The sequence below is a fragment of the Drosophila guanche genome, unplaced genomic scaffold (assembly GCF_900245975.1).
Source record: "Drosophila guanche unplaced genomic scaffold, DGUA_6, whole genome shotgun sequence".
NCBI classification, from domain to species: Eukaryota; Metazoa; Arthropoda; class Insecta; order Diptera; family Drosophilidae; genus Drosophila; species Drosophila guanche.
In genome coordinates, this window is record NW_022995744.1 from 5,785,009 (window position 1) to 5,810,250 (window position 25,242).

Below are 25,242 nucleotides of genomic sequence, written 5' to 3' on the forward strand. Positions count from 1 at the left end.
AGTTAACAGCCAATTGCAACTTTGAGGCCAAATACTAAATTGGGAAGCATTTCCAGATCATAAACGCAACTTTATAGCCTGTGGTGGGGTATGGTGGGCATTTCCATTTTGTATTTTTATTGCCAATAAGTTAACAATGTTTACTTTTAGTTGTTCGTTTTCTATTTTTAAACAATCACAACAGAATCTCCCCTGCTCGCCACTCCATCCCAACCCTCCCATATCGTCAGTTCAACATTTTACGTACATTTTCCTTTCTTTTCTTTTGTTTACAAGCCATATTTTTCTTTCCTTTTTTTGTTGTATTCTGTGGGTTAAAGAAAAATGAGAAATGTATGCGGGTATGTTTGTGTTCAAATGGGCAGCAAAGAAAGAGAAATAGCGGGAGAGAGAACACCGAGACCAAGTGTGGGTGAGAAAGAAAGAGTGAGAAAGGGAGAGCGAGCGAGAAACTTTTTGTGTCTCTGCGCCTGCTCATGGGACCCTGGGCACCCGCTGCCACTTGGGTTTAGGTTTTGGGGGACCTTAAGATTCAGATTGGGATTGGTTCGGGTCGAGTCTACGAGTGCTACGTTGTCTCGGCTCAACATCAAACATTTTGCCTTATGAGCAGTTTATAATTTTGCTTGCCTTTTGCCTTTTTTCTTTTTTTCTTGCAACCATCTATGCTGCTTATGTCTGTCCCTGTCCCTGTCGTACAGATCCTAAGTAGAGGCTTATGTGTCCTCCCACTAAGCACTTACTCAATTGAAGGTGTCTCCGGCACGAATAAGGTGTCTATTTGGCAAGCATTTCAAAGGAAATCGTGTGACTTATGGCCGGTTTGTTCTAGCTTGCTTGATGGAAATTAATTAGTCTCTATTTGTAATTGCAATCTATGGGGCACTTTTATTGGTGAATCCATCATACGAATGTGTACAAATGTACGTGTAAAAGTCACGTATACAGCTATAACATCTATAAATAAGTCCGATTTAGTCTGTTGTCTAATGTAACTAGTGTAATAAATGGATTTCTTTGGGATTCCTTGAGAGCCATTGAATGAATACTCAGAACACATTTGTCTGAATATTTCTTATGCTTATGGCCAATAAAATATTTAAAATATATTTAAGGCAATAAAATATACATTTGTTTATTGCGCGTATATTAATCTCTTTTTTTGTATCACAATTAATAAAATCACTTCACAATCTTTTATTGAAATTGTTATGGTACATAAATGTTGTATTTAAACACCGAATGTATAAGCTTTCTGCAATTAATCAGCATACTGAAGAGCGTATTTTCTGTCAGAGCAATGTGAAATGTTATCTGATTAATTATCCGATATGCTTTTAATGGCTACCTTCATATTTACGAGTATTCCACTTCCGTTTTACATTTTATTTGCTATCATTTTGTATATAGTATTTATATGAGGCGGCGGCAACACACTGCGTATGCTTATTATTAATTTAAAACATATCCCATACGTCATGTGGTGCCAGAGGACAATGCAGGAAATGGGTAGAATTCGATTACTCGCACAAGTTGATTTATTATTAAAATTGCGTGTACAGCACAAGTATTGGCCACTACAGGAGATCGAAAGGCAAGGCACGTGCAACGTATTGGCTTACATAATGAATGGGCGATGGATGGGGATGGACAATGGGATGAAGAACTCTGGGTGAGACTCTCGTTTTGCTATTCAAATTAATTGAGAAACTCATAAAAAACTTTAGAGAGTTTTGGCTATCAGACCGCCAGCATCGCCAGCTGGAGCCAGCCCCAGTGCATCCACTCCATAGAAAAAAACCCACCCAAAAAGTTTTCAAATGCCGGCCCTGACTGTAACGAGGGGGTCTGGAGGGTGGTCTGAGAACGTGCAAGTGCCCAAAGAGCGGGCAAATGGGCCGCATACAGGATTTGCGGAGGGGGCTAAGGCCAATGGGGTAATTTATGTAGGCCCGCTAAGTCCTTTCATGCGTGAAATGTGATTATATCTGCGTATAAATACGCAGACAAGTGTGACCGTTCGTGTGTATGTGTGGGGGAGAGAGAAGATGAAGAGAAGAACGAGACAGTAGCAGCATGTGTGATAACCAGAGATGCGTAAGCTGCTCCAAAAATCATGGTGGTCTGGCAAACTCATCCGATAATGGTCCACTAAAAACCCAAAAGGTTACATCTATTTTGAAACATATTTTTTATAAATAAACTCTCGAAATAAACTCATAGAGCCACATAGAGCCCACTGATAACAGTTGCGAAAGCATTGCTGTTGATGTCTACCCAATTAAAACGAGAAACTCAATCATTTCAATCATTCAGAAACCAAAAACCACATCTCAAAATACATAACCCAACGGACAGCTCTCCAATCAAATCTAAACCAGCAACCGCAAAACCACTCCAGAATTTGCCGAAACCTAACCGAAATCTATATCAATAATCCGCCCAACCCCCTGTGCACAGAAGCCGCCTCCATCCCATTCAGAGCACGAGAGCACATGGCCATTCCCTGCTGATAACAGCAACAACAAATGCAAGCAGTGCTGCAGGTTGCGCTGCCCTCGTCTTATGCTGCTGCTGCTGTGCATTAAGCGCGTCATCACACACACACACACACGCACCCACACTCATGGACAAAGAAACAAAGCTGTGTGTGTGTATATGTGTCAGTGTTACAGTGCAGTGGGGCTTTGTTGTTGCGCCAAAAACCAAGCCAAGGATTTTTCGCACGTTTACGCCAGCAAAATGGACCGACAGACGGAAGAATGGACAGCGCTGCTGCGACTGCTATTGCTTTCTCTCTTTCTCTCCTACAGACGACCTTCACTTTAGCATACCAAGAGCAGGGGGATTAGGCGACGGACCATTACCGATTTTCTACCTTTGCAAAGAGTATTAAAATTTTAGACAGAATTTTGCCACACTAAGAATTAGAGATATCCTTGATCAGTGACAAGTGAATAGCCATGTCCATCAGTCCGTTTATCTTCTAATATATCGGTTGCTATGTTATCTCTCTGAAACTTTTCATAATGATAAGTAGATATTTACATAAAAATTTCTGATAGCCGGAATAAAGCACTTTACCATTTATGGATAAATACCTACCCATAGTTACGATCGTTTGATTAACATTTTTGATTACAACTTTATCAGTGGATCCACTATCTCAGCTAAATTAAAACACTATTTCATAGGATTGCCATAGGACTGATTTATGTGCAAGAGTATCAGAACGCTTTGCTAGGTACCCTGCCCATGCTTTCACTTCAATGTGGCTTTCTGGCTGTCTGGCTGGATGGAATGGATGAATATATTAATATCATAAGCGTGGGCGGAGTGGGTGGTAGACTCGTGCTGCAATGGAGGTCTTAAATAGGCCAGATATGCAGCTAAAACCGCTGCAACAACAACAACTTGTTGTTTTTACTGACTGCACGCCCAGCAGAACAATTAAAATATGTTTTTTTAAAAGCTTTTTTTTGTCACTCAACAAGGACATCATGGGCGGCATTTCAAATCAGTTTTACTCGTATATTCAGACATATGTGTGTATGTGTGAGTACTTTTTTGTTGTTGTATTTTTTATACACATTTTTTGGTTGTTTTTGTGTTTTTATGGGATTGTCGTGCGTTCGTTCGCCAGCAGCCAGCAACATTCGCGGATACACACATTTTCACAAATCAAAAAAGCAAACGAATATTGCCACACACACAGACACACACACTCCCACTCACTCACTCACACACTCCCACCCGCAAAAACACACAGACACACACAAACACGAAAGAGAGACGGCGAAGCAGGCAGGAAAAATCTCTCGCGAATGCCTATTTTTTATGGATTTTCTGGCCAGGCAATCTGCTTTTCCTGCTGTTTTTCTTGACGGATACAACAATTTGATTACTATTATTCATTTTTTAATACTTTTTTCGAGCAACTTCACGTTTGTTGATCCTCTCTCCCTCTCTCTCTACGCTCTTTCAAAGCAGTAGGAGCATGAGGCACACGCTTACATGAATGGTGGGAGGGCATACACACACACACACACGCATGCACAGGCACACCACTTCTGGGGCTTATTACATTTTACACTTGTCGCCTCTTACACTTGCTTCGTCGTTCCGTTAACCGCACCACATTCGCCTCCACACTATTTTAATAAACATTTCTTGTACATTTTTGATCTATTTTTCAGCTAGTAGCTTCTTTGGAAATTTGTTCCGAGCTTTCCTTTGGCTATTCTGTGGCTATTTTTTCTTTTTGGCTTTTCTATTGCCTGCACGCACGATTGCCACAAAACTTTGGGGCACAACTGCGTCCCGCTGTGGGCTCTGGGGGCGCTGCTCCGAGTTCAAATGCTCACGACAAACTGAAAGTGAAAAGCGACGGCGCCTCCGACAATGAGCATCCGAATCCGGGACACAAAACCTACGGCGGAGTCAGCTCTCACCGCGTCGGCGCTCTCGTCCGAGCAAGTGGTGGCCACCGAAACGAAACAGATGTTGCTCGGCTGCGGTTGCTCGCATGCAGCGTTTTCAATTGCATCTGGGAGCTGGAACACTGCACATGTACTCATAAAATATTTATTCCATTCATTTAATACAAATATCACTGAATATCAAGCATGAGATGGGGTTATACCAAGAAAAAGTCTAACTAAATCTTATTAATGGTGCAGGTCTATAAATATCTCCCAATTCAATTTCAATCTAAACAAACTTCACAAAGAAACACCAGAAATAATCAACAATCAATGCGAGTGGGGTTTCTATTTCTGTTTCCTATTTGGTGGCGACTGGGGCTGCTGCTGCAGCTCCCTCAGGCTGGAGCTCATTGAACTGCTTGTGCCATTCCAGATTCATCTTGGTCACGGACTCTCCTCGTTTTGCCGCCTGCTTTCCACTGTAGACCATAATACCGCAGCCGACAACTGTCAATAAAATCATGATGTTGGCCAGGCGGATGCGCATTTTGTTGCGAACACGTTCCATCTCATCCTGGCTGCAAGCAGTAGTAACAGTAACTAATATTTAACTACCTGTTAGTCGACACATACCTGACGAATGCTGGAACATCAGCCTGCGACTTGTATTTACCGCTCCATACCAAAAACCGTTTCTCCATATTGTTGGGCTGGTGGTTCTTAATCGCCTGTCTCAGTTGGTTCGTGGTGCCAAAGGAGCGGCGCACCAGGCTGCCAATTAGCGCGTATTTATTAAACATGTTTGGTTTTTATAGAAAAATTAATTTTTCTTTGTTATTTAATCGCTACAGCGAATTGGATGGTCACACGACGATGAATCCGCATTGAAGAGGTACTGAGTGTTGCCAATTTAGCCATTTTCCACATAGATCTAGCGTTTTTCAACTGCGGGATAAACTGTAAAATAGCGGGTAGCGAATATTATAGCTCTTTTACAAGGTATTTTTGCGTAATTTTAGCTTTTTCAAAACATCTTCCATCTTCAATCAAATCGCAAAAATAAGATCGATAAGTCAAAAGAACATTTAATTTAAACGAGTTTATACTATCACTGACAAAGTATTTGAGAAGAATCGATTTTTATACTATCACTGACGAAATATTTCCCATTTTAACTTTTCAGAAATTAGAATCACCCCATTAACAAGATGGTTTTAATTTTCTAGATTCTGCTGTTAAAATGCGTTTATTGAAGCTTCCATCAAAATTGTCCGTCTACTTCTAGCTTTTTTCAAAGGCTAGTTTGAAGAGTTTGCTGCACTTCAGTTTCAGGTTGGGGCTGTCAATATTTACATATTCGGTGTTTCTGTCGATATTTGTTGATGAGTCTTGCTATCGATGATTTCTGATGAGGGCGGACAATGTCCTTATAATTTAAACAATATGATGCTTAGTTTAAAGTGTGGTCGTGTGTAAGAGTTTAAGAAAATATATAGGTGAAATGGATTGATGTGCATGTGTAGGTGTAGGTGCAAGTGTGAGGAAACAGAAGGTTGCCTCAGAATGTAGAAACAACAGAAAGTTGCTCCTCAATGTGATTTCCGATGGCAGCGAGTTAACCCGACCTAGCCTCATTAATAAATTCAGCCAATTCTCATGTTTGGTTTTTGTCGAAAAATTATTATTTGAACAAACTTTATGCAATTTGACTAGTGTGATTTATTTATACCGCACTACCCTTTAATATACACCATATAATACCATATAATACACTTGTATCAGTGTGCTACCGCAGCAATCTTGGAGCTCTTATAGTCTCTGAGCCAGACTGCCAGACGGATAATGATGCTGATTAATACTACTAAAAACAGATTATATATTCTTTATGGCGTCGGAAACATTCCTTCTGTGCGTTACATGCATCCATACATTTATTTAGATCATCTGGTTAGTTACCGAACTTGAAATATCAAAAAATATCGCAACAACATATCAATATATTGATATTTTGGGAAACAAAAATCACGATATAAATATATTTTTAAAGAAAAAATATCGATATATTGATTTAATTTTGACAACCCTATTTCGCATGCGATGGTGTAAAAAAAATCTTAAAAGCCAAATAAATCAATTATTTCTGCGTGCCGCTTGCATTGGATATTGGATATAGGATAGCCGTGATCAAGGTCAACTGTAGGGTCCAATTGTCCAGCACAACAACACGAGCGAAATGAGTGAATACACAAGAATTCTGCAGCGCGAGTTCCCAGCGATAGACTCGGAATTGGTGTCCTACGTTATTGGTGTGCTGGCCGGCAGCGTGGAAGATTTTGAAACGTGCGATGACATCTTCGAGGCCGTGGGCGACATTCTGCAAAGTGTGGCCGGCGACCGGCCGGAGGAGAGTATACGGGACATATGCGAGGAGTTCTTCAACATAATGAAGAACAATACCACAAATGTGGAGCGCAAGGTGCTGAATGCCCCCGTAAACATAGAGGAGATGGCCAAGAACATGGAGCGCATGGACATGGATCTGCAGAGCATATGGGTGGTCAACAAGGATGGGGCCAATGTGAGTGTGCAGCTGACCAGAGTCGAAATCTTATTGTCATTTATCCATCTCCCTGAAGAAAGTGGACTCGAAGAAGCTGGAGAAGGCGGAGGCGAAGCTGCAGCAGAAGCAGGAGAAGCGGCAGGAAGTGAATAAGCATGGCATGATTCCCGTGGCAGTGAAACTGCAAACGGCCACCGCCTCCCAGGTGACCAACAAGAAGAACACCAAATTGGATCAGAAGGGTCTCAATCGTTCCATGGACATTAAAATTGAGAACTTTGATCTGGCCTTTGGTGAAAAGTGAGTCCAAAAACATACGCTTATCGTTCCTCCCATAAATCGTAATGTTTTTCCCCACAGAGTACTCCTGCAAAATGCGAATCTGCTGCTGTCCTTTGGGCGCCGCTATGGTCTGGTTGGACGCAATGGTCTGGGCAAGACCACAATGCTGCGGATGATTGCAGAGCGACAGTTGCAGATCCCCTCACACATCTCAGTGCTGCATGTGGAACAGGAGGTGGTGGGTGACGACACGACTGCCGTTGAGAGTGTGCTCGAGTGTGACACTGAAAGAACGAGGCTGCTGACAAGAGAAAAGGAAATTCTTGCTGCCCTAAACAATGGCGTGCAGGATGCGACGCTGTCCAATGAGCTGAGCGAGACGTATGCTGCCCTGCAGAACATCGAGGCAGACAAGGCGGTGGCCCGTGCATCTGTGATACTCAAGGGTCTTGGCTTCGACGCTGACATGCAGTTGCGGCCGACCAAATCGTTCTCCGGTGGCTGGCGCATGCGCTTGGCCCTCGCCCGTGCACTCTTCTCCAAGCCGGATCTTCTGTTGCTCGATGAGCCGACAAACATGTTGGACATCAAGGCCATCATCTGGCTGGAGAATTATCTGCAATCGTGGCCCACTACGATCTTGGTTGTATCTCACGACCGTAACTTCCTGGACGTAGTACCCACGGACATTGTACATCTACATTCCCAGGAACTGGAGGCATATAAGTGAGATATGCACATGCATATATGCCTGGAATCAGCTAACATATCTTCTCATTCTTAGGGGCAACTATGAGCAATTCGAAAAGACCAAAACGGAGAAGTTAAAGGCTCAGAGGCGCGAATACGAGGCTCAAATGGCTCACAGATCTCATGTTCAGGAGTTTATTGATCGTTTCCGTTACAATGCCAATCGTGCCTCATCTGTACAATCCAAAATCAAGATGCTGGAGAAGCTGTAAGTCTTGAAAATAACTCACCATCAATCCATTGGTAGTGACAATCGTTTTTCCCCTGCCACACAGGCCCGAACTCAAGCCCGTGGAGAAGGAAACGGTCGTCACACTCAAGTTCCCCGAAGTGGAGCCACTAAATCCGCCCGTTCTGGCCATCTCTGAGGTCTCCTTCCGCTACAATCCCGAAGATCCTTTGCCCATTTTCAAGGGTGTTAATCTGTCTGCCACCTCGGACTCGCGCATCTGCATTGTGGGCGAGAACGGAGCGGGTAAATCAACGCTGCTCAAGATCATTGTCGGCCAACTGAGCACCATTTACGGCAACATTGTCCTGCATCGTGGCCTGCGCATTGGCTACTTTGCCCAGCACCATGTGGATCATTTGAATATGAATGTGACGTGTGTGGGCGTCCTGGCTGAACTGTTTCCGGGTCGTCCCGATGAGGAGTATCGCCGTCAGCTGGGAAGCTTTGGTTTATCCGGACCCCTGGCACTGCAGAGCATTGCCAGCTTGTCTGGTGGACAAAAATCACGTGTGGCCTTAGCTAAGATGTGCATGGGTAAGTGGGCTCATTCAATCCCAACTCTATTTTAATCAAAACTAATGAGACTTGTTGCTTCAACAGCGGAACCCAATTTCTTGGTACTCGATGAGCCTACAAATCACTTGGACATTGAGACAATTGATGCTTTGGGCAAGGCCATCAATGCCTTCAAGGTAGATTTCATCAAACTATATTCAAATATATGAATCACATTAATTGTAATCATTTTAGGGCGGCGTCATCTTGGTTTCCCACGACGAGCGTCTCATCAAAGTCGTTTGCAAGGAGCTCTGGGTGTGCGGCAATCGCACGGTTCGCGCCATCGAAGGTGGCCTGGACGAATACAAGCGTGAGGTCTACAAGGAAATCGAAGCGAATAGTTGAATTGTTGTATTTTATTACCCAATGAATTTGTGAACTAAATTCTAGCACTAAATTTATAACAACATGTCCGCGACAAAGAAAACCCTTCGGAAATGGTTTAACAATGTTTCCAAAGATAAATCTTCATTGTTTCACTCTGGGTTTTCCTTAACATCGATTGATTGCGATCCAGGCTGATTCAGTTTCCGGCGAAGCTCAAAGAGCAACAGCGTCAGGGCGGATGCCACATTCAGGCTGTCAATGCCAGCTGCCAAGGGTATGTAAACGCATTTTCCCTTGCCACCAACCAGGTTCATGAAACTGCAAGAGTAAACAAGCCATACATTAGGAATCACGTAAACATCGGGAATGAGGAATCTCTTACTTGTAGGCCTCTTCGCTCACACCATGGCTTTCGCCGCCAATAATGAGCAAATTGTGGGATCCAATCTGCACAATGTCTGCATAATCGATGGCCTGGCGATTGGCCAGCTTCTGCTTATTGCTCTCCGCTATGAAAACATGACAATTATCAGCTGAATCGGCTGGGATGGTCATGGAGAGCTCTTCCCATGATACATCGTCGAGGATGGGCACGCGAAACTGACCGCCACAGCCGCCGCGCAGCGCCTTCGACTCCCAGGGATCGCAACAGCCGCGGGTGACCACCACTTGGCTGCAGGGCAGGGCGGCGCAGGTCCTAATAATGCTTCCAAGGTTGTTTGGCTCCCTGATGTTGTCACACACGACTGTAATGGGCAAGGGCTGGGTGCCCTGCTGCTGCTGCTCTGTCAAGTTCTTCTCCAATCCCTTCTCCGAGGGCCGATCGAAGACGGCCAACAGGCCAGGGGGCGTGACCAGCGAGGACCAAGTCTTTAGGTCATGTTGTGGCACTTTGTAGATCTTTGTGCCGGTCTCCAGCTGGGCCTGGGCCACTTCCTCTTTTAACAGGGCCAACTGATCTTTCTGGCTGAAGATGAGGCTGCTCATTTTGAGGCCACATTGCAGGGCCTCCTTTATGAGACGTCTGCCTTCGATGATGATCTGTCGGTTCTTGTCGCGACGCTTGCGCGACCGCACTGTGGTCAACAGCGTGCTCGTCAGCGGATCCTGCAGTGTGAGACGCACAAACTCCAGATTCAATTCGCTGTCCTTGATGACTGAAAGTGTAACTGGTGTTGGTCGTGCCGCAGGTGGAATGCTAAACTTCGGTGGTGGGGCCACTGAAACACTCTGATCTCTGATCACTTTTCTTTGGGGTTTAGCTGTTCCCTTGTGCCGATTCTTGCGTAAAACTTCCCGCGTGCTAACCGGCTCATGCTTTATGGCGGAATTCTCGAATAGATTAGCCTCTATATCCAGTGCATCTGTGATGTCGTTTCTAGGCACGCCTGAGCTGCTCGGTCGCAGCATATTAAAGTTGTTCACATGTCTTAAATTTGATTGAAAAGAGCGTTTTAATATATTATAAAACATGCTTTTATGTTGACCGCGGTATTATCGATAAGACATACCATCAGGGCCTCGTAAATATACCAAAATATCCCATTGCATCTTCAAAATATACCGTAAAGATACCGTAGTCTTAAATCAAATAAATTATATTTATTATAATTCTGTAAACGATTCTGCACATCCAGCTCACCGATTTTGATATGAAAAAATTTATTTATGTTTTTATTGGGAATATAAACCCAAACCATGTTGTTGGCTTACAAAAACCGATGATTTTAAAGAGTCTAGCTAGAACTGACCCTCCATTTTGTCATCACTGAATTTCTAAATAACTTTCTCTTGTCCGACAGAGGGCGCCACCGAGCGCATTCCAGTTGCAATGAAAATTATATTTTAATTTCAGTTTCAATATGTTGTCTTTTCCCCAGAGTTTGTTAGAAGTCATAAAGCAATTGGATATTCTCCAAGCCAAATTGTGCTGCCCTTTTATACGATATAAATGCGGTAAGCTTGCCCAGTCTCCGGATGGAAGACAGATTAAAAATGTCCACAACCTGAAAGTTCAGTTGTAATGAAAATATATTTTTATTTCAGTTTCAATATTTGTGTTAGCAGTTAATAACAATTTCAAATGAATTAAAACCTAATCGCGCATTCGATTGTGCCACTTGGGTGTTTGCGTAGTTTCGTGTTAAGCATTCATTCATAACAAAATACAATAATTAATAATTTAAAATAACAATTCAAAAGTCAAACGCATTTAATTGCAAGGAGTGTGGTGATTGGTATGGGCGGGACTGGGGTGGTGTAGGGAAAAGCTTCGTAAAACAAGATTAATAGGGAAATGCGAAGTAAACAATTAAAACATGGAAAATTCATCTAAATTGGGCTTCATGCGGTTGTGTAAATTCAAGGATATATAAATAAGTTCTTAAAATATTCATCATTAAACGTATTCTTCATAATAAGTTCCATTTTAGCCATTCTCCAAGGCCCACTTTTCACGAATTTTGTTCATAACAGTTTAAAAACTAGAATTACTACTATCACCGCTGCGATTTATGTGTAAGTTCTGTATGTACATGGCTAAGTTCTATGTTTTGTTAAGTTATGTTCCATAAATATTAAGCAATGCCTCTAAATATAAGCATGTACAACATATGTATATGTACATGGCTGTACCCACAGCGCAAACTAGGCGCTAGGCGTAGCCGAGTTCGAGTTACTGCTGGGTTGTTGTTGTTGTTGGTTGTTGTTGGTTTTTCGCTGCCTGGCTCCACGGCCGGACCAAAGGTACGACAAATCAATGGGCTGCTCCTGCGCTGTCTGTGCATCCATACACTTTAATTTGACAGTCTTCAAAACATTCTCCAAGCGCGAACGCTTCTTCTCAAGGATCTGAAACATGGATAGACAAATGGTAAAATTTCTCTTGGTAAGGGACTCTCTGTAAACTCACCTGTCCATTGGGCGCCACTGGGGCTGAAACATGCACGTCTGTTGCACCTCCCATTGCCTCTGCGGCTGCCGCACTACTCCCACGTTGCTTTCTGCCTCCTACTTTCTGCTGTTCCTGTCTTCCTGAAGTCTTGTGCATAGTTGCGGGCACAGCTCCTCCTACTTCTAAATCAGTCTTTTGCTTCTTCGTTTTCAGCAACGAGGGATCCACATCATGGGGCTGTAGAAACAAGGAATTACTAGCATTTAGCTTGACATATTGGGCGCATATCTTATACGTACCGCATAGCTTTTGCAGATCTTTAGCTTTTCGGGGAACTTGCGGAAGGCATAGCTCTTGGTGCAGGCCGGATGGTTTGCCTTGGCTTTGGAAAAGAATCGCGCCGTTTTGTCCACTCGCAGCTCGCAGATGAAACAATGATCCTCGTCGGGGCACTCCATGGGACGGCCCTTGCAAAATGTGGTGCGATCCAAGACCCAACAGCGGCCAATGACTAGCTCGATGGGCACCACTTCGTACAGGGAGACGCGCACGACCTCATTGGGATAGAAGCGGCGCGAGGGCTCGTGGAAGGTCTCGTGGGGTCGCAGAAAATGATGACCGAAAATGAAGCGTTTGCCCTCATCATTCTTCCACAAGTGCTCCACGCGAAAGATGTCGCATTCCTGGTAGTCAATGGCTCCAATTGTCTCGTAGGTGTGCTTCTGGCTGGGTAGAATGTTGCCAGCCGCATCCTTAATGGGTATGTCGCGCAGCACGTACACAGCGTCGCCCTGTCGCACCTGCAGATTGCCCCGCATCAGGGTGAGGTAGTAGCGATGGCCCTCTTCTGTGTATTCGTCCAGGGGTATCTCACGATCCACTTCCCGCGGCTCGCAACGCTCGCACTGGTAGTTGTCCGCATCGATGTCCGCCTTGGTGCACTCCGTATGCTGCCAGACCATGCACTTGGCGCACTGAATCATCAGACCCTCGTCCTTGTAGAGGCCGCAAATGCAACGAATTACATCCTCATCGGATGAGGCCTCAATCGCAGGCAGGGGCACAGTTGCCAGAACTACTGGAGAAACTTCTACCGCCTCTGGGGGTTTCTCCTCCACAGGTACAGCCTCTTCCTTTGGCCTGAAGCTCTGCAATGACTCTGTATCGCCCAGAATCTCCAGCAGTTGTGTGTAGCTGGCCATCTTCTGTTGCTCGTAGCAGTCCAGCAGCTTTTGCACCGCCTTGGACTTGCCCTCATCGTCGCCATGCTGCTGCTTGGCCTCCGCAAAGAGTTGCAGCATCTGCAAGTCATACTCCAGGGGCGTCTTATAGTGTCCCTGCTCGACGTGGGCTTGAATTAACTTGAACTCCACGCGGGCAGCCGATCCAGGAGTGCTGCTTGAGCCATGGGTCTTTCCATTCGAGTTTTTGATGGACTTCTTTTTCTTACTGCTGGACACAGTCATCAGCAGCTCGGACATCTTCAGGCCCTCCACGGCGTTGCAAATGTCTCTCAGAATCACTGCCATTTTGGCCATCTTATCCAGCTCTGGATCCTGGACGGCCTGGGTGAGGCCACGAGTCTTCATGTTCCTTTGTGTGCAGAGTGCAGAGATTTGGGTGGCCAGCAGGCAGGTGGAGGATGGCGTAGAGGGTCGACTTCCTGGCAATCCATCGCCATTGGTGGCGGCATGGCTGGGTGAAGTAGATGCTGCCGCTACTTTGGCTTTGAATTTGCGAATCTGTAGAAGAGAGAGAATGAAATTAAAGGCCATCCTTTGAGGGTTTAGTAGAAAGAAGCATACCTTTTCAAAGTTTCGGATTAGGAAAGCATTAAACTGTTTGACCAATTTCTTCTCCTTCTCGGAGAGCGGCTGCATCTTGGCCTTGGCCACGGCCACTGCTGCTGGGCTCTCCTTGCCCGACAGCCTCTGGGCATGCTTCTTGGCCTTGTGCTTCCGCTGGCGCCCGTTGCGGCCTGGACAACTCTCCACGGGCTTGGCCTCGACAGCAGGCAGCGGCTTTACTCTCTGCGACTTTCCACCAATGACGCCCCTGCATTGGGGCATATTGCAGCGACAGGGCTGGCCCTCGGAGGGATTGAAGAGCGAGAAGTTGTAGTCGTAGGTGAGCTCCTCGCCCTGCTCGATGGGCCGCTTGGCAAAGAGAACCATGCGGGACAGCCCGTTGACGCTCCACTTCTGCATCTCGCAGTTGGGCTCGCACGAGTGGTTCACAAAGCGACAGTCGCTGCCCATGCGCTGTCCATCAATGACGAGCCCACCATCTAGGTGGAGGCAATAGTGATGCGTGTCGTTCAGGTAAATGCTGGCCATCCGCTGCTTAAAATCCCGCTCGGTGACCACTTCGCCCACATACTCAAGAATGTAGGTGCCCTTGGCAATGGGCAGCTTTGTGCGCACACCCCAGCCCTTGTCCAGCGTCATGAATCGCTCCACGCCGGGCGCCACCTCATGGCGTTGAATCTTCTGGTTCCTGCACTTCTCAGCCGCCGGGCAATTGCTGGGCGAGCACTCAGTGTAGACCATGCGATTCAGACAGTTGTCCTGACAGGCCTTCTCCCCCTGGTTCTTGCAGTTGCAGATGGGATGATCGAACCCTGCCAGATTCGGGCGCACTGACTCCGCATAGACATTGGTGCGGATCTTGCGATAGTTCCACGAGGGCACAATGTGCCGCGTGGGCAGTTTATCGTTGGTGTACGCCCACCAAATGTCGTACGGCAGTTCAAAGTCCATTTCCGTTTGTCGCAGATACTTCTCGCAGTAGGGCGGTGGCGGCAACAGGCTGCCACCCATTGTGACATGCTGCTCCTCCAGTGCTCCCGGCTTCTTGTTGACTTTGTTCACGGGCGGCGGCATCGGCGATTGTTTGTAATAATTTGAGAACAATCCGGCCACCAGGTAGTTCTTCTTCACCTTTGAAAACTTCCGCTGGGCGGCAGAGGCAGAGACAGAGGCCGTTGAGGCAGTCGAGGCCTTGTCCTCGCTGGCATCACTCAAGCTGGCATTGTCGGGCGGCTGGGGATGAAGCGATTCGCTGATGGGCAAAGGATCATGCTCAATGGGGATTCCCTCCAATCGCTTAGCCTCTGCCGCAGCATCGATTTCCTCCTGCGTGGCATGCATTTCCAAGAGGGAAACCACCTTCACGGGCACAGCAACGGGCACGGTCACTGACGGTACTGGCTGTGGTGGGTCCACGATGCTGGCCTGCAGATTCTTCCTTCGCTTCAAGCGAATCTGACAGCTCTTCAGGCCAACGCCTGCCGGTAGCTTGATGTTGTTCAGCGGCTGCTGTGGTTGCTTCACCTGTGGCGGTGCTGCTGCGGGCTTTTCCACTTCCAATTTTGGCTTGGGCTGGCGTCCACGCTTCTTGGCCGGCGGCTTCTCTTCCTGGACGTGTAGTGGAGGAGGAACAATCACCACAGGGAGCACCTCCTTGTCTTTTGGTTTTCTTCCTCGCGGTCTTCCCCTGGGCGCTGGTGTCTGTGGACGCTGAAGACGCTCTAGGGCCACGACGGAGAGACGCGGAGCCCTCTGATTGCTCCTGGCAACAAAAGTCTCCCTGGCCTCGCCCGTAAGAGGCACACGCTCACAGTCCAGCAGGGGATTGGCTGGGATTTGGGCACTGCTGGAGCTCCTCGTTTCCCTAATGGACTGCAGTGGCTCCTCGTCTGCCTGCTGCATCGCTTGCATACTCAAGGGAAGATCATCCATTACGACTGCTGGCTGTTGTTGCTGCTGCGGTTGCGGTGGCGGTTGCTGTTCCACACTGACTTTCCTTTTCTTTTTTTTCACTGTGGGAAATCCTGTGCGATTGATCTTCTTGCGCTTCCGCTTGAGCAGCAGATTGCCGCCGGTCTTGTGGAGCAGCGTCTCCACCACCCGCTGTCCAATTTCCTTTTTGGTATCCTCTTTGATGTCCAGGGCCGAGAGCAGCGGCGACTCCGCCTCGGTCTTGGTTATGACAGATTCGTTCAGCTTGCCCATGGGAATCTGTATTTCCAGCTCCACCGATGGCTCGAATATGCCCGGCGGCGGATAGCTTCCGGATGGCGATTGCAGCTGGATCAAGTCTCTCGCGGAGTGTGGCGCCTTCTGCTGCTTGGTTGACCCTCCGCGCCTCTGCTGCTTGAGGGAGCACAGAGAACTGGGACTGATGTCCAGCAGCTTGCCGCCGCTGATCGAATTGTTGTCTACCACAATCCGAAGCGGAGAATTGCTGGCCGAGGAGGCAGCAGCCGCAACGCCTGCCGCCGAGGGTTGCTCCAGCAGGTGCCGCTTCTTGGGCGTCAGAGCGGACTTGCCACTCTTGGCATTGAACTGCGCCTGTGATTTGGTGGAGGCCGTGCTCTTGGCCGTCGCAGCAGCTGCCGCCCAAGCCTCGGCATTGAGTTTCCCATTGGCAAAGGCTGCCTCGGCCAGGGGACGCTCGCCGGGCGTGAGCAGATAGTGGCGCTTCTTCAGCGGCAATTTGTGATCGTCGGGGCTGGAGCTGGAGTTGCTTTGCGACTTCTTGTGGCGCCGCTTGGCTGTGCCATTGCTGCTGGCACTGCCATTGGGTGTTCCGCCAACGCTCGCACTGGCGCTGGCCGAGAGCATGGCAAAGTCCACCAACGGCTCGCTCAGCTTTCGCTTCTTTTGGGCCCGCTTCAGGGGCTTGGAGAGAGCAGCGGCAGCCGACGATCCCGAGCCTGATCCTCCTCCATTGAGAATCAATTGCTGTGCCGCGGCATTGGGGGCCGCCAGGGTGGCCTGCAGTTTGGTGGCCTCGGCCAGCAGCTTCTCCTTGCCGCTGCTGCCAGTGAGGCGATCATCCTGAATGCGACAGCGAGAGTGGAAGGTGCTGGTGATGATCTCAATCTCAGTGAGCAGCTTGGAGTCAATGTTCAACGATTTGCTGTGGCTGAAGCTCTTGCGTCGATGCCGGCGACGCACGCGAGACACTCCCGAGACATAGCTGCTGCACATGGACGCCGCCGAGGAGCGTCTGGACTTGATCTTGCAAGAGGACTTGCTGGGTGCAGGAGTTTCCTTCCGTTGATTCATCATTTTGCTGATAAAGTTCTCCGGATTGGTAGTGGCCAGGCTGCCGCTCGTGCTACCCGTTCCGCCGCCACGACCGAAATACTGTCCCGTGGTCACATATCGATTGATTTCGCCATACTTCTTGCTGGCACTCGTCGTGGGCAGACTCTGAAGGCTGGGCTTGCTGATGTACTCGTTGCTCTCCTCGCTGCTCTGGCCCAGCGAGAGGCCGGCCAGCAGCAGTATGTCCTGATCTTCGGTGGGGTCATCCTGTGCCGCTCCACTCTTCAGCAGCATCGAGGCCCTACGCTTGCGTCTCATCCGCATGCCAGACTTGCCCGACTCCTTGCAGTCGCTGCGATAGCCACAGCTCTTGGCCCGACTGCGGCGACTCATGCAGCTCTTGGTGCTGTAGCGACTCTTGCAGCTGGCATCGGACTTGTAGCCGGAGTTGTGGTTGTGGGAGCTCCTCTGGTGCCGCACACTGCCGTAGTCCGAAACGTAGCCGCTCTTGGCTGCCAGAATCTTGCTGCATATTGTGTTGCTGGCACCGCCCGCACCACTGGCCGCACCCGCTCCGACACTCACGCTGCGCAGCCTGAACTTTTTGTTCACATCGATCTCACGCCACAGAGGGTCCAGCTGCAGCTCTTCCTTGTTCGTACTGGAGCTGGTCTTCTTGTTGTTCTGCCGCCGCTTGTTCCTGGGCGAGGGATAAAGGACTCGCTCCGTCGCATACATTCGCTTGTCCAAGTAGGCCATATCGATCTTAGGCTTGTTGCTGCTCGCAGCGGCTGGAGCTCCAACTGTGCCAGAGGGGACAATGTTCTCCGTTTGCATTTTGGGCGAGGGCGTGGTGCTCTGTGTGGTGCTGGTGGTGCTTATGACGCCCGAGTCGGCCGATTCATTGATGGCCGGGCCCGAGCTTCGAGATGGCGGCACCACTATGGGCGTTTTCTTGGGCCTGCCGCGACGTTTGCGCGGCACATTCGCCAGCAGTTGGGTTTCCTCCTTCGCTTTCGGGAGCTGCTTCTCCGCCAGCTTGGAGTTGCCGGTCTGGCCCAGCATCTGGGTCTTCTCCATGAAGTCCTGCAGCAATGTGGACTGGTATTGGGGCAGATTCTTCGATTTGGCAGCCTTGCGAAAGCTGCCCTCGACGGTGGTGTCCTCGGTGTCGCTCTCCACTCGCTTAATGGCTGCCTGCACCAGATTAGGCAGATCATTGTCGCTGGAGGAGATGCCAATGTCGAGAGGTTTGCTCGCGGACTGTGCTGCCTGGCTTATGGCCGTTAGCAGGAGCCGGGGGGCACGCTGCTGGTGCACCTTAAGCGGCAAATCATCCTCAGAGTCCGAGGAGAAGGCGGACTGCATCCGTTTCTTTGCCTTTGCTGCGTGGCTTTCGGTTTTGCTGTTGTGTGTGCCGCTGCTGCCGCTGGCAATTTTCTTGCGCTTCACTTTGATTTTTTTGCTAGCTGCTTTATTTTTAGCCTCTGAGCAGCCGGATTCCGTGTCCTGGGTGGACATCTTTCTAGACTTTAAGGGATTCTTGCAAATTATGCTCTGACGATGATCTCTCTGACTGGGAGCTGAGGCTGGGGCTAGGGCTGGGCCTCCTGGGGTTGGGGTTGGGGGTGGAACTGGTGCTGGTGCTTTTTTTGATGATGCGGGTAGCAGGGGGCGAATGGCTGAGATTCTCATGCGCAGTCCATCAGTGTCCGAACGTTGCACGACACTGAACTGTGTGGCTGATTTCGCAGACTTCGATTGGCTCGATTGATCCGTAATGGAATCAGTTTCCTATTAATTCAAAGGTCAAAAATGGATTATCGACATGGGTGTTGGGACTACTTGCCTCATTTTCACTGCCGGATTCTTGTGTACGTTGCGTTTCCAAAACCTTTGCTGCTGATGCTGATGTCTCATTTTGGCCACTGCTCATATTTTGGTGTCGCGTAGAAGCTGCAAGATGATGGGTAAATGCGGCGATTAGCTGCGGCCACAGGCGAGAGAGATGTTTTTTTGACAATGCCTTAAATTTAATCGCATTTAAAGTAGGTCAAACCGTAGGCGCTGTGTGGGACAGCGGGGCGCGCGGTCGGTAGGCCGTCGTCTGGGAGAGGGCACCCCGCGCCAAACCAACACCAACCCAATCAACTCTTTTCACACACTTACGCTTTGTGATTTTCGCGCTAGCACTTCACCTGCGGCTTTAGTTCAAGTGTAAAGAGTCAATGAATAACCGAATTAGTGCTTTATTCATTGCATTTGTAGTTTTTTGTTTGTCCCTGGCTTGTGGCTTGTTTTGCTTCTTAAAATGGCGCCGTTTTCACTTTTGCTGCAGTCGCTGCTGCTGCTGCTTCTCTGCTTTGTTCGACGCCCGACGGACGACAACGACGCAACGTTGCAATGCTTTTCTTTTATTTTCGCATGCAGCACACTACACTCAATTTCGATCGCTATATTGTTCACTTGTGTTGCACGCGGGCAACGGGTGGGGGCGCGCGTCAATTGTTATTCTTAATATGGCGCAACAACAAAAATCCAGGCAACCAAAAATTTACGAACATAAATAAATAAAGAAATGGTGATTGGTGCAGTGTAACCGCGGACTTATCGATAAAATATACCGCAGTCCCGCAAAAATAAACCATCTCAATTTCAAAATACACCGTAAATATTCCGAATCCTAAATCATTTTCATTGATTTCGATTATCTTTTTTATTTTAGTAGCTAGCTTGGACAACAAATTCGTGTATCCCATAAAAATAATTGATTTTCTACAAGATTGACTAGTTAAAATTACTCCTTGTAATTGAACTGTTAACTATAAAAACTTTAACAAAAGTATACCCAAAATTAATGTTTTTACATGGCATCTACACATTTGCTACATAGCAAGTACATTTCGAACAGGGTCTGTGAACCAGGGTAGCAACTATGTAAAAACGCAAGAAAATACCAAAAGCAAGTAGATTTTGCAGTGTGTCAGGTATATTTGGTATACTTAATTAGACTGTTGGTATATTTTATCGATAATTCCGCATGCACACTGCGTGTGTACATTTTGTTTATTTATATACAATTTATCACAGAAATCCCATCGTAACGTTATTAATTGCACACACACATATTGGAAAGCATGAGCGGGAAGCCTGTAAAGCCAAGCAGCGCTACCAGCAGTATGCTGTACGGCTCCGTCTACTCTGCTGAATCAATAAAAGTAATAGCCGAAAGTATCGGCGTGGGCACCTTGTCGGACGATGCGGCCAAGGAGCTGGGCGAAGACATCTCCATTAAACTGAAGCGCATTGTCCAAGATGCGTCAAAGTTCAGGAACCATGCCAAGCGGCAAAAGTTGGTGATCAGCGACATCGATATGTCGCTGAAGGTGCGCAATGTTGAGCCCCAGTATGGATTTGTGTCCAAAGATCACATTCCCTTTCGCTTCGCCTCGGGCGGCGGTCGTGAATTGCACTTCACGGAGGACAGGGAGCTCGATTTGAGTGAGATCACAGCCAACAACTCGGTTAAGATACCACTGGATGCAACGCTACGCTCCCACTGGTTTGTGGTGGAGGGCATACAGCCCACCGTACCGGAGAATCCGCCACCGCTCTCGAAGGACTCTCAGTTCGTAGACTCGGTCAATCCGGTGATCAAACTCGACCAAGGCTTGAACAAGGATGCTGCCGGAAAGCCAACCACCGGAAAGATTCACAAGCTCAAGAACGTGGAGACCATCCACGTCAAGCAGCTGGCCACGCACGAGTTGTCCGTGGAGCAGCAGTTGTACTACAAGGAGATAACCGAGGCGTGCGTTGGCTCCGATGAGCCACGTCGAGGAGAGGCCCTACAGTCGTTGGGCTCTGATCCAGGCCTGCACGAGATGCTGCCTCGCATGTGCACGTTCATAGCCGAGGGCGTCAAGGTCAATGTGGTGCAGAACAATCTGGCTCTGCTCATCTATCTGATGCGCATGGTGCGTGCCCTGCTGGACAATCCATCTCTATTCTTGGAGAAATACGTAAGTCATCCGAGGCAACTCTTTACCATTGCTAATCTCTGGGCTTTATCGTTGATAGCTTCATGAGCTGATACCCTCAGTGATGACGTGCATTGTGTCCAAGCAGCTGTGCATGCGCCCCGAGCTGGACAACCATTGGGCACTGCGCGATTTTGCCTCCCGCCTGATGGCCCAGATCTGCAAGACCTTCAACACATTGACCAACAATCTGCAGACTCGTGTGACGCGGTAGGAGTTCTGATTTTTCTTCGAACAGGGCACACCTTTATTCCCTTTTCTTTTCCCCACTCTACAGTATCTTCAGCAAGGCTCTGCAGAACGATAAGACGCATTTGTCCTCACTATACGGCTCCATTGCGGGTCTGTCGGAGTTGGGAGGCGAGGTGATCAAGGTGTTTATTATACCTCGACTTGCATTCATCTCGGAGCGCATCGAGCCCCACCTGCTGGGCACCTCCATCAGCAACACGGACAAGACAGCCGCCGGCCACATACGCGCAATGCTACAGAAATGCTGTCCCCCGATATTGAAGCAAATGCGTGCCCATCCAGACATTGCCGACGAGTACAAGTCGGACTTTGGCTTTCTGGGTCCGTCGCTGTGTCAGGCCGTGGTGAAGGCACGCAACGCTCCGGCCAGCATTGTGACGATCTCCTCGAACGCCATCAACACGGCGCCCATCACCAGTGCCGCTCAGACGGCCACTGCCATTGGACGCGTCAACATGCCCAGCTCGCAGCGACAAGGGTAAATGCACTGAATGGAACTCCCATTTAATTGCCACTTCTTATTCCCCGATCTTCTTCCCGACAGAAGTCCAGTGGTGTCGACCCTGCCTCAGATACGCGCCCTTCAGTCCAATCAGCAGCCGCAAAAGTTCGTGATTGTCACACAGAATGCACAGCAACAGCAGTCGCAGCAGGCAAAGGTGGTGCGACGGGGCAGCTCGCCCCACAGTGTTGTCCTGTCGGCCGCCTCCCTTGCCGCGAACACTTCCAACTCGAACTCCTCCTCGGGCAGCGGAAACGTCAGCAACCTGAACAGTGGCGGCAGCCTGCTCTCCTCGCGGAGCAACGACAATGTGTGTGTTAGTGGCGATGGCCAGGAAGGCCAAGAAATGTCGGGTCTAACAGTTGATTCTTTTTAGAGCACCCTAGACGCCAGCTCGCTGATCATCGAGACGGAAATTGTGCGCGCTCCGCCCGAACTGGACGATCTGACCCATCTCGAGTGACACACAAGCATTCATGAGCTCCATTCATAGTCGTTCGTAGCTTAAGCGTTACCCCAAGCAGTATATAATAAGCAATAAAGTGAAGTTTTGTATCCAATAACCTACCCCAAAAAGCGCTTAAAGCTTGCCCACGCATAATGCACGCAGTACGCATGTGCGGAATGGAATGTCTGTGAAGTGGCTGGCTATTGATTTTTCCACCACTCAGCACAAAGAGCTCTCAGCGGGCAAAGAGAGCACACAGCGCACAACTCATTTGTAGATACCCATCGCAGGACAAAGGCAAAGCTCAAACCAGGCCACAGCAGCAGCAGGAGATATTTTGGAATTTTTGTATAGGAATTTGGAGTTAAAGAACTGAAACAGAATGCATGCCAGATTTGCTGATCCTGAGCCCGCGTCCCCCGACAGCGAAGAGCGTATTGAAACGGAGACTTTGGAGTATCGCATCGAGGTGTTCAAACAGAATCCCAAGAACATGGCCGCGCTGCACGAGATGCTCGATGAGGTGGTGCTGCGCGCTGAAACGGAGGCCAATAAGCGGGCATTCGATGGCCAGAAATTGCAACAGGTAAGCTTATCCAATTACTTGTATCCTTTATTGGTGCTTGCTTTGCGTGTGTGTGTGTAAAACTAATGCATATCCTTGCTACCCCACTTTTGCAGGGCAAGGAGAAACGTCCGAGTGAGTATCCTTATTGCTTTTTATGGGAATGTAAACTTGCTGGGATCCACCTCGGCCATGCACTTGGTTGTATAGAAGATCTTTTCACACGAATCCTTGTACGATTTCTCTGCGAAAACAAAGACAATAGGCCTTCAGATGTCGCCTTGAAGTGGGCTTCAATTCGATTAGTACTTACGCACATCCCTGCATGCATCTACGGACGCCTTGCCAGCCTCCAGCATTTCCGGTGGCAAAATGATTGGCAGCTGAGCATACGCCTTGGTGGCGCTGAACTCACCCTTCTTCGTCACCGTGCCTGCCATCTGGGCAATGCATCTGGTATAGCACTGCAAGAGGATACATAATGGAATAGCTTTGACTATCTCTGATCCTCGACTCACCATCAAATCCTTCGTGTGCTCCATGGTAAAGTCCGCTGAACGCATGCGATCCAATTCTTCGGTGGTCACCTTAAACTTGGGCTGGCAGGCACCGCGCAGCATGTCCATGGACTGCATCATCTGTTCCATGGTGACGGCCGCTCCTTGCTGGGGTAGCAGCACCAGCAGGAGAATGGCCAACGCCAGAGACGACTTGCGTTTCCAGTGCTTCTTCATTATTGCCAAACAAAAAAATGCCTCGAATTTCCGGCTTGCTGCGGCCTTTATATGTGCGCAGATGAGATACGGATGGGGATGGAGACCCTGGTGACAGGTGACTGGCGACTGGCGACTGGGTGGGTGGACCAGCAGGTGGTAATTAAGCGGAGCCACTAATTAAAACACGCTTTCGCACGTTCCACTCCCAATTGCATTCTCCTGTTCTGTAGTTATTTATGTTCGATCGCATGCGATTTGTGCACTTTAATCCGCAATTTGCTTTTGGCCTCCCACACTGATCTTTGGTTCTTTGCTTTTCGAATGCTTCCTGTGCTAATCTGTCCAGGTTTCGCCATACCAGATTTTAAGAACGGCAAGGTGGTGAATCGCGCACGAGGATTTGTGGTGCGTATCTTCGATGCCATCTGCAATTGCGCCAACACCAATGCGGCCGCAGCCACGACGCGCTTCAAGCTGAGAAGCAACAGTGGTGGATCAGCAGCAGGAGGATCATCTGGTAATGGTAAGCGTCAGCAATCCCAGGACGAACCGGAGACCCTAACCCTGACCAAGAAGAAACCATCGGCCGAGGGCAAAAAGAAGAAGGGCGTCAGCATGGCCGATGATGTGCAGGCGGGCGTACGACTAATGGACTAAGTCCAGCAATAATCCAATCTTGGAAAACACACACAAAATATAATCAAAAAGGAGTGGGCCCAAAAGATAAGGGAAATCAATTATTGTATCATCACAATCAATCCCACAACTTTACACCAAACACCGTCTACACTCTACATACTCCTTCTAATGGGCTATTCCCAATGGATTTCATTGCTCAAAAACTTCATCGACAAACGCACAACAACAATTTTGATAAAGTCTTCCCCGCCTTGAGTATGGAAAGGGAACTTTCCACTTTATCATTTTGAAAACCCAAATGTGATCCCAAAGAAACAAAATCAGAAGAGCACAAGCAACATTTAGGGTTAGTTAGGGTCTATAACTTTTCATACACTCTCCACTATCGGAAACAATAACATTCTCCCACGCACAACACAATCAAAATGTAGGCATTGCAAAATACAAAATATATATCACAGAAAAAATGCAATGCAATGTCATGGGTTTAACCACAGGTCTATCTGTCAGAACACTCCACCTAATTATAACTACTGAACTGTAGGATAAGTTTATCAAATTATATACCATATACCTATTTAGATGTGTGTTTTGTGTGTATGTGTTTGTGTGTAGTAGAAGTTACTAAAAAAAAAGAGAAAGCAACAAAAATTCATTACTAAATATACAAACATAAATGTGTACTGATTTTATATATATATATATATAAATGTGTGTAGTAACTATACCTATCTATGTACCATGCAAACTAGTACGATTATATAGAAATTTGGTTACATCCGACAACCGACAAACAAAATTATAGGTTTCCTTTACCCAAAAACCACACTTGTACGCTCTATACACCATATATTTTTGTGAGTGCCCCTTTTTGGAAGAGAGAGAATTGATCTTACACCGTTTAACTATAACAAAAACTATAAAAAATTCAAACTGAAAGAACTTTGTAAACATATTTGCAACGGGCAATAGTTTTGTATAAGATTTTGCATTTATTTTG

General features: G+C 47.8%; 6 protein-coding genes across 11 annotated transcripts; 3 read left to right on the plus strand and 3 right to left on the minus strand.

The window, feature by feature from the left end:
• Positions 1-4,570: 4,570 nt before the first annotated feature.
• LOC117579359 (UPF0389 protein GA21628) lies at positions 4,571-5,279 on the minus strand. The gene is made up of 2 exons (XM_034265194.1): positions 5,058-5,279; positions 4,571-5,002 (listed from the first exon to the last, which is right to left on the minus strand). Exons 1-2 carry the CDS (start codon positions 5,222-5,224, stop codon positions 4,783-4,785), a joined length of 387 nt encoding a protein of 128 aa, XP_034121085.1. The 5' UTR covers positions 5,225-5,279; the 3' UTR covers positions 4,571-4,782.
• A 1,224-nt stretch (positions 5,280-6,503) lies between these two features.
• LOC117579444 (ATP-binding cassette sub-family F member 3) lies at positions 6,504-9,271 on the plus strand. The gene is made up of 7 exons (XM_034265332.1): positions 6,504-7,002; positions 7,061-7,284; positions 7,345-7,992; positions 8,051-8,224; positions 8,292-8,782; positions 8,849-8,940; positions 8,999-9,271. Exons 1-7 carry the CDS (start codon positions 6,658-6,660, stop codon positions 9,149-9,151), a joined length of 2,127 nt encoding a protein of 708 aa, XP_034121223.1. The 5' UTR covers positions 6,504-6,657; the 3' UTR covers positions 9,152-9,271.
• Positions 9,145-10,633, minus strand: LOC117579445 (rRNA methyltransferase 3, mitochondrial). Its single transcript, XM_034265333.1, has 2 exons — positions 9,516-10,633; positions 9,145-9,451 (listed from the first exon to the last, which is right to left on the minus strand). Exons 1-2 carry the CDS (start codon positions 10,604-10,606, stop codon positions 9,283-9,285), a joined length of 1,260 nt encoding a protein of 419 aa, XP_034121224.1. The 5' UTR covers positions 10,607-10,633; the 3' UTR covers positions 9,145-9,282.
• Positions 10,634-11,327: 694 nt separating this feature from the next.
• Positions 11,328-19,670, minus strand: LOC117579118 (histone-lysine N-methyltransferase ash1). Of its 2 annotated transcripts, XM_034264847.1 has the most exons (7): positions 19,250-19,670; positions 18,930-19,036; positions 18,700-18,874; positions 13,832-18,666; positions 12,326-13,768; positions 12,045-12,263; positions 11,328-11,983 (listed from the first exon to the last, which is right to left on the minus strand). In XM_034264847.1, the coding sequence occupies exons 2-7, from the start codon at positions 19,014-19,016 to the stop codon at positions 11,780-11,782; spliced, it is 6,963 nt and encodes a 2,320-aa protein (XP_034120738.1). In that variant the 5' UTR covers positions 19,017-19,036; positions 19,250-19,670; the 3' UTR covers positions 11,328-11,779. The 2 variants fall into 2 exon arrangements, with proteins under 2 accessions (XP_034120738.1, XP_034120737.1); XM_034264846.1 differs by having other exon boundaries at positions 13,832-18,874.
• Positions 19,671-20,128: 458 nt separating this feature from the next.
• On the plus strand, positions 20,129-22,441 carry LOC117580334 (transcription initiation factor TFIID subunit 6). 3 transcript variants are annotated; one of them, XM_034266834.1, is made up of 5 exons: positions 20,129-21,102; positions 21,161-21,330; positions 21,398-21,850; positions 21,920-22,190; positions 22,251-22,441. In XM_034266834.1, the coding sequence occupies exons 1-5, from the start codon at positions 20,218-20,220 to the stop codon at positions 22,335-22,337; spliced, it is 1,866 nt and encodes a 621-aa protein (XP_034122725.1). In that variant the 5' UTR covers positions 20,129-20,217; the 3' UTR covers positions 22,338-22,441. The 3 variants fall into 3 exon arrangements, with proteins under 3 accessions (XP_034122725.1, XP_034122724.1, XP_034122726.1); XM_034266833.1 differs by having other exon boundaries at positions 20,131-21,102; positions 21,917-22,190; XM_034266835.1 differs by having other exon boundaries at positions 20,132-21,102; positions 21,917-22,184.
• A 50-nt stretch (positions 22,442-22,491) lies between these two features.
• LOC117580336 lies at positions 22,492-24,700 on the plus strand. Of its 3 annotated transcripts, none has more exons than XM_034266840.1 (3): positions 22,526-22,908; positions 23,004-23,022; positions 23,965-24,700. In XM_034266840.1, exons 1-3 carry the CDS (start codon positions 22,705-22,707, stop codon positions 24,258-24,260), a joined length of 519 nt encoding a protein of 172 aa, XP_034122731.1. In that variant the 5' UTR covers positions 22,526-22,704; the 3' UTR covers positions 24,261-24,700. The 3 variants fall into 3 exon arrangements, with proteins under 3 accessions (XP_034122729.1, XP_034122731.1, XP_034122730.1); XM_034266839.1 differs by having other exon boundaries at positions 22,529-22,908; positions 23,950-24,700; XM_034266838.1 differs by lacking the exon at positions 23,965-24,700 and having other exon boundaries at positions 22,492-22,908; positions 23,004-23,384.
• The last annotated feature ends 542 nt before the right edge of the window (positions 24,701-25,242 follow it).

Bases quoted from the DNA above. Each gene is read 5' to 3' on its own strand.
- LOC117579118 (XM_034264846.1), bottom strand. From the start codon at position 19,016: ATGAGCAGTGGCCAAAATGAGACATCAGCATCAGCAGCAAAGGTTTTG. The intron at 18,875-18,929 runs GCAAGTAGTCCC...TTGAATTAATAG, and splicing joins AATCCGGCAGTGAAAATGAG to GAAACTGATTCCATTACGGA. The intron at 11,984-12,044 runs GTGAGTTTACAG...TCCATGTTTCAG, and splicing joins CAGTGGCGCCCAATGGACAG to ATCCTTGAGAAGAAGCGTTC.
- LOC117580334 (XM_034266833.1), top strand. From the start codon at position 20,218: ATGAGCGGGAAGCCTGTAAAGCCAAGCAGCGCTACCAGCAGTATGCTG. The intron at 21,103-21,160 runs GTAAGTCATCCG...TATCGTTGATAG, and splicing joins CTCTATTCTTGGAGAAATAC to CTTCATGAGCTGATACCCTC. The intron at 22,191-22,250 runs GTTAGTGGCGAT...GATTCTTTTTAG, and splicing joins GGAGCAACGACAATGTGTGT to AGCACCCTAGACGCCAGCTC.
- LOC117579445 (XM_034265333.1), bottom strand. From the start codon at position 10,606: ATGTTTTATAATATATTAAAACGCTCTTTTCAATCAAATTTAAGACAT. The intron at 9,452-9,515 runs GTAAGAGATTCC...TTACTCTTGCAG, and splicing joins GTGAGCGAAGAGGCCTACAA to TTTCATGAACCTGGTTGGTG.
- LOC117579359 (XM_034265194.1), bottom strand. From the start codon at position 5,224: ATGTTTAATAAATACGCGCTAATTGGCAGCCTGGTGCGCCGCTCCTTT. The intron at 5,003-5,057 runs GTATGTGTCGAC...TACTGCTTGCAG, and splicing joins GATGTTCCAGCATTCGTCAG to CCAGGATGAGATGGAACGTG.
- LOC117580336 (XM_034266838.1), top strand. From the start codon at position 22,705: ATGCATGCCAGATTTGCTGATCCTGAGCCCGCGTCCCCCGACAGCGAA. The intron at 22,909-23,003 runs GTAAGCTTATCC...CCACTTTTGCAG, and splicing joins ATGGCCAGAAATTGCAACAG to GGCAAGGAGAAACGTCCGAG.
- LOC117579444 (XM_034265332.1), top strand. From the start codon at position 6,658: ATGAGTGAATACACAAGAATTCTGCAGCGCGAGTTCCCAGCGATAGAC. The intron at 7,003-7,060 runs GTGAGTGTGCAG...ATCTCCCTGAAG, and splicing joins TCAACAAGGATGGGGCCAAT to AAAGTGGACTCGAAGAAGCT. The intron at 8,225-8,291 runs GTAAGTCTTGAA...CCTGCCACACAG, and splicing joins ATCAAGATGCTGGAGAAGCT to GCCCGAACTCAAGCCCGTGG.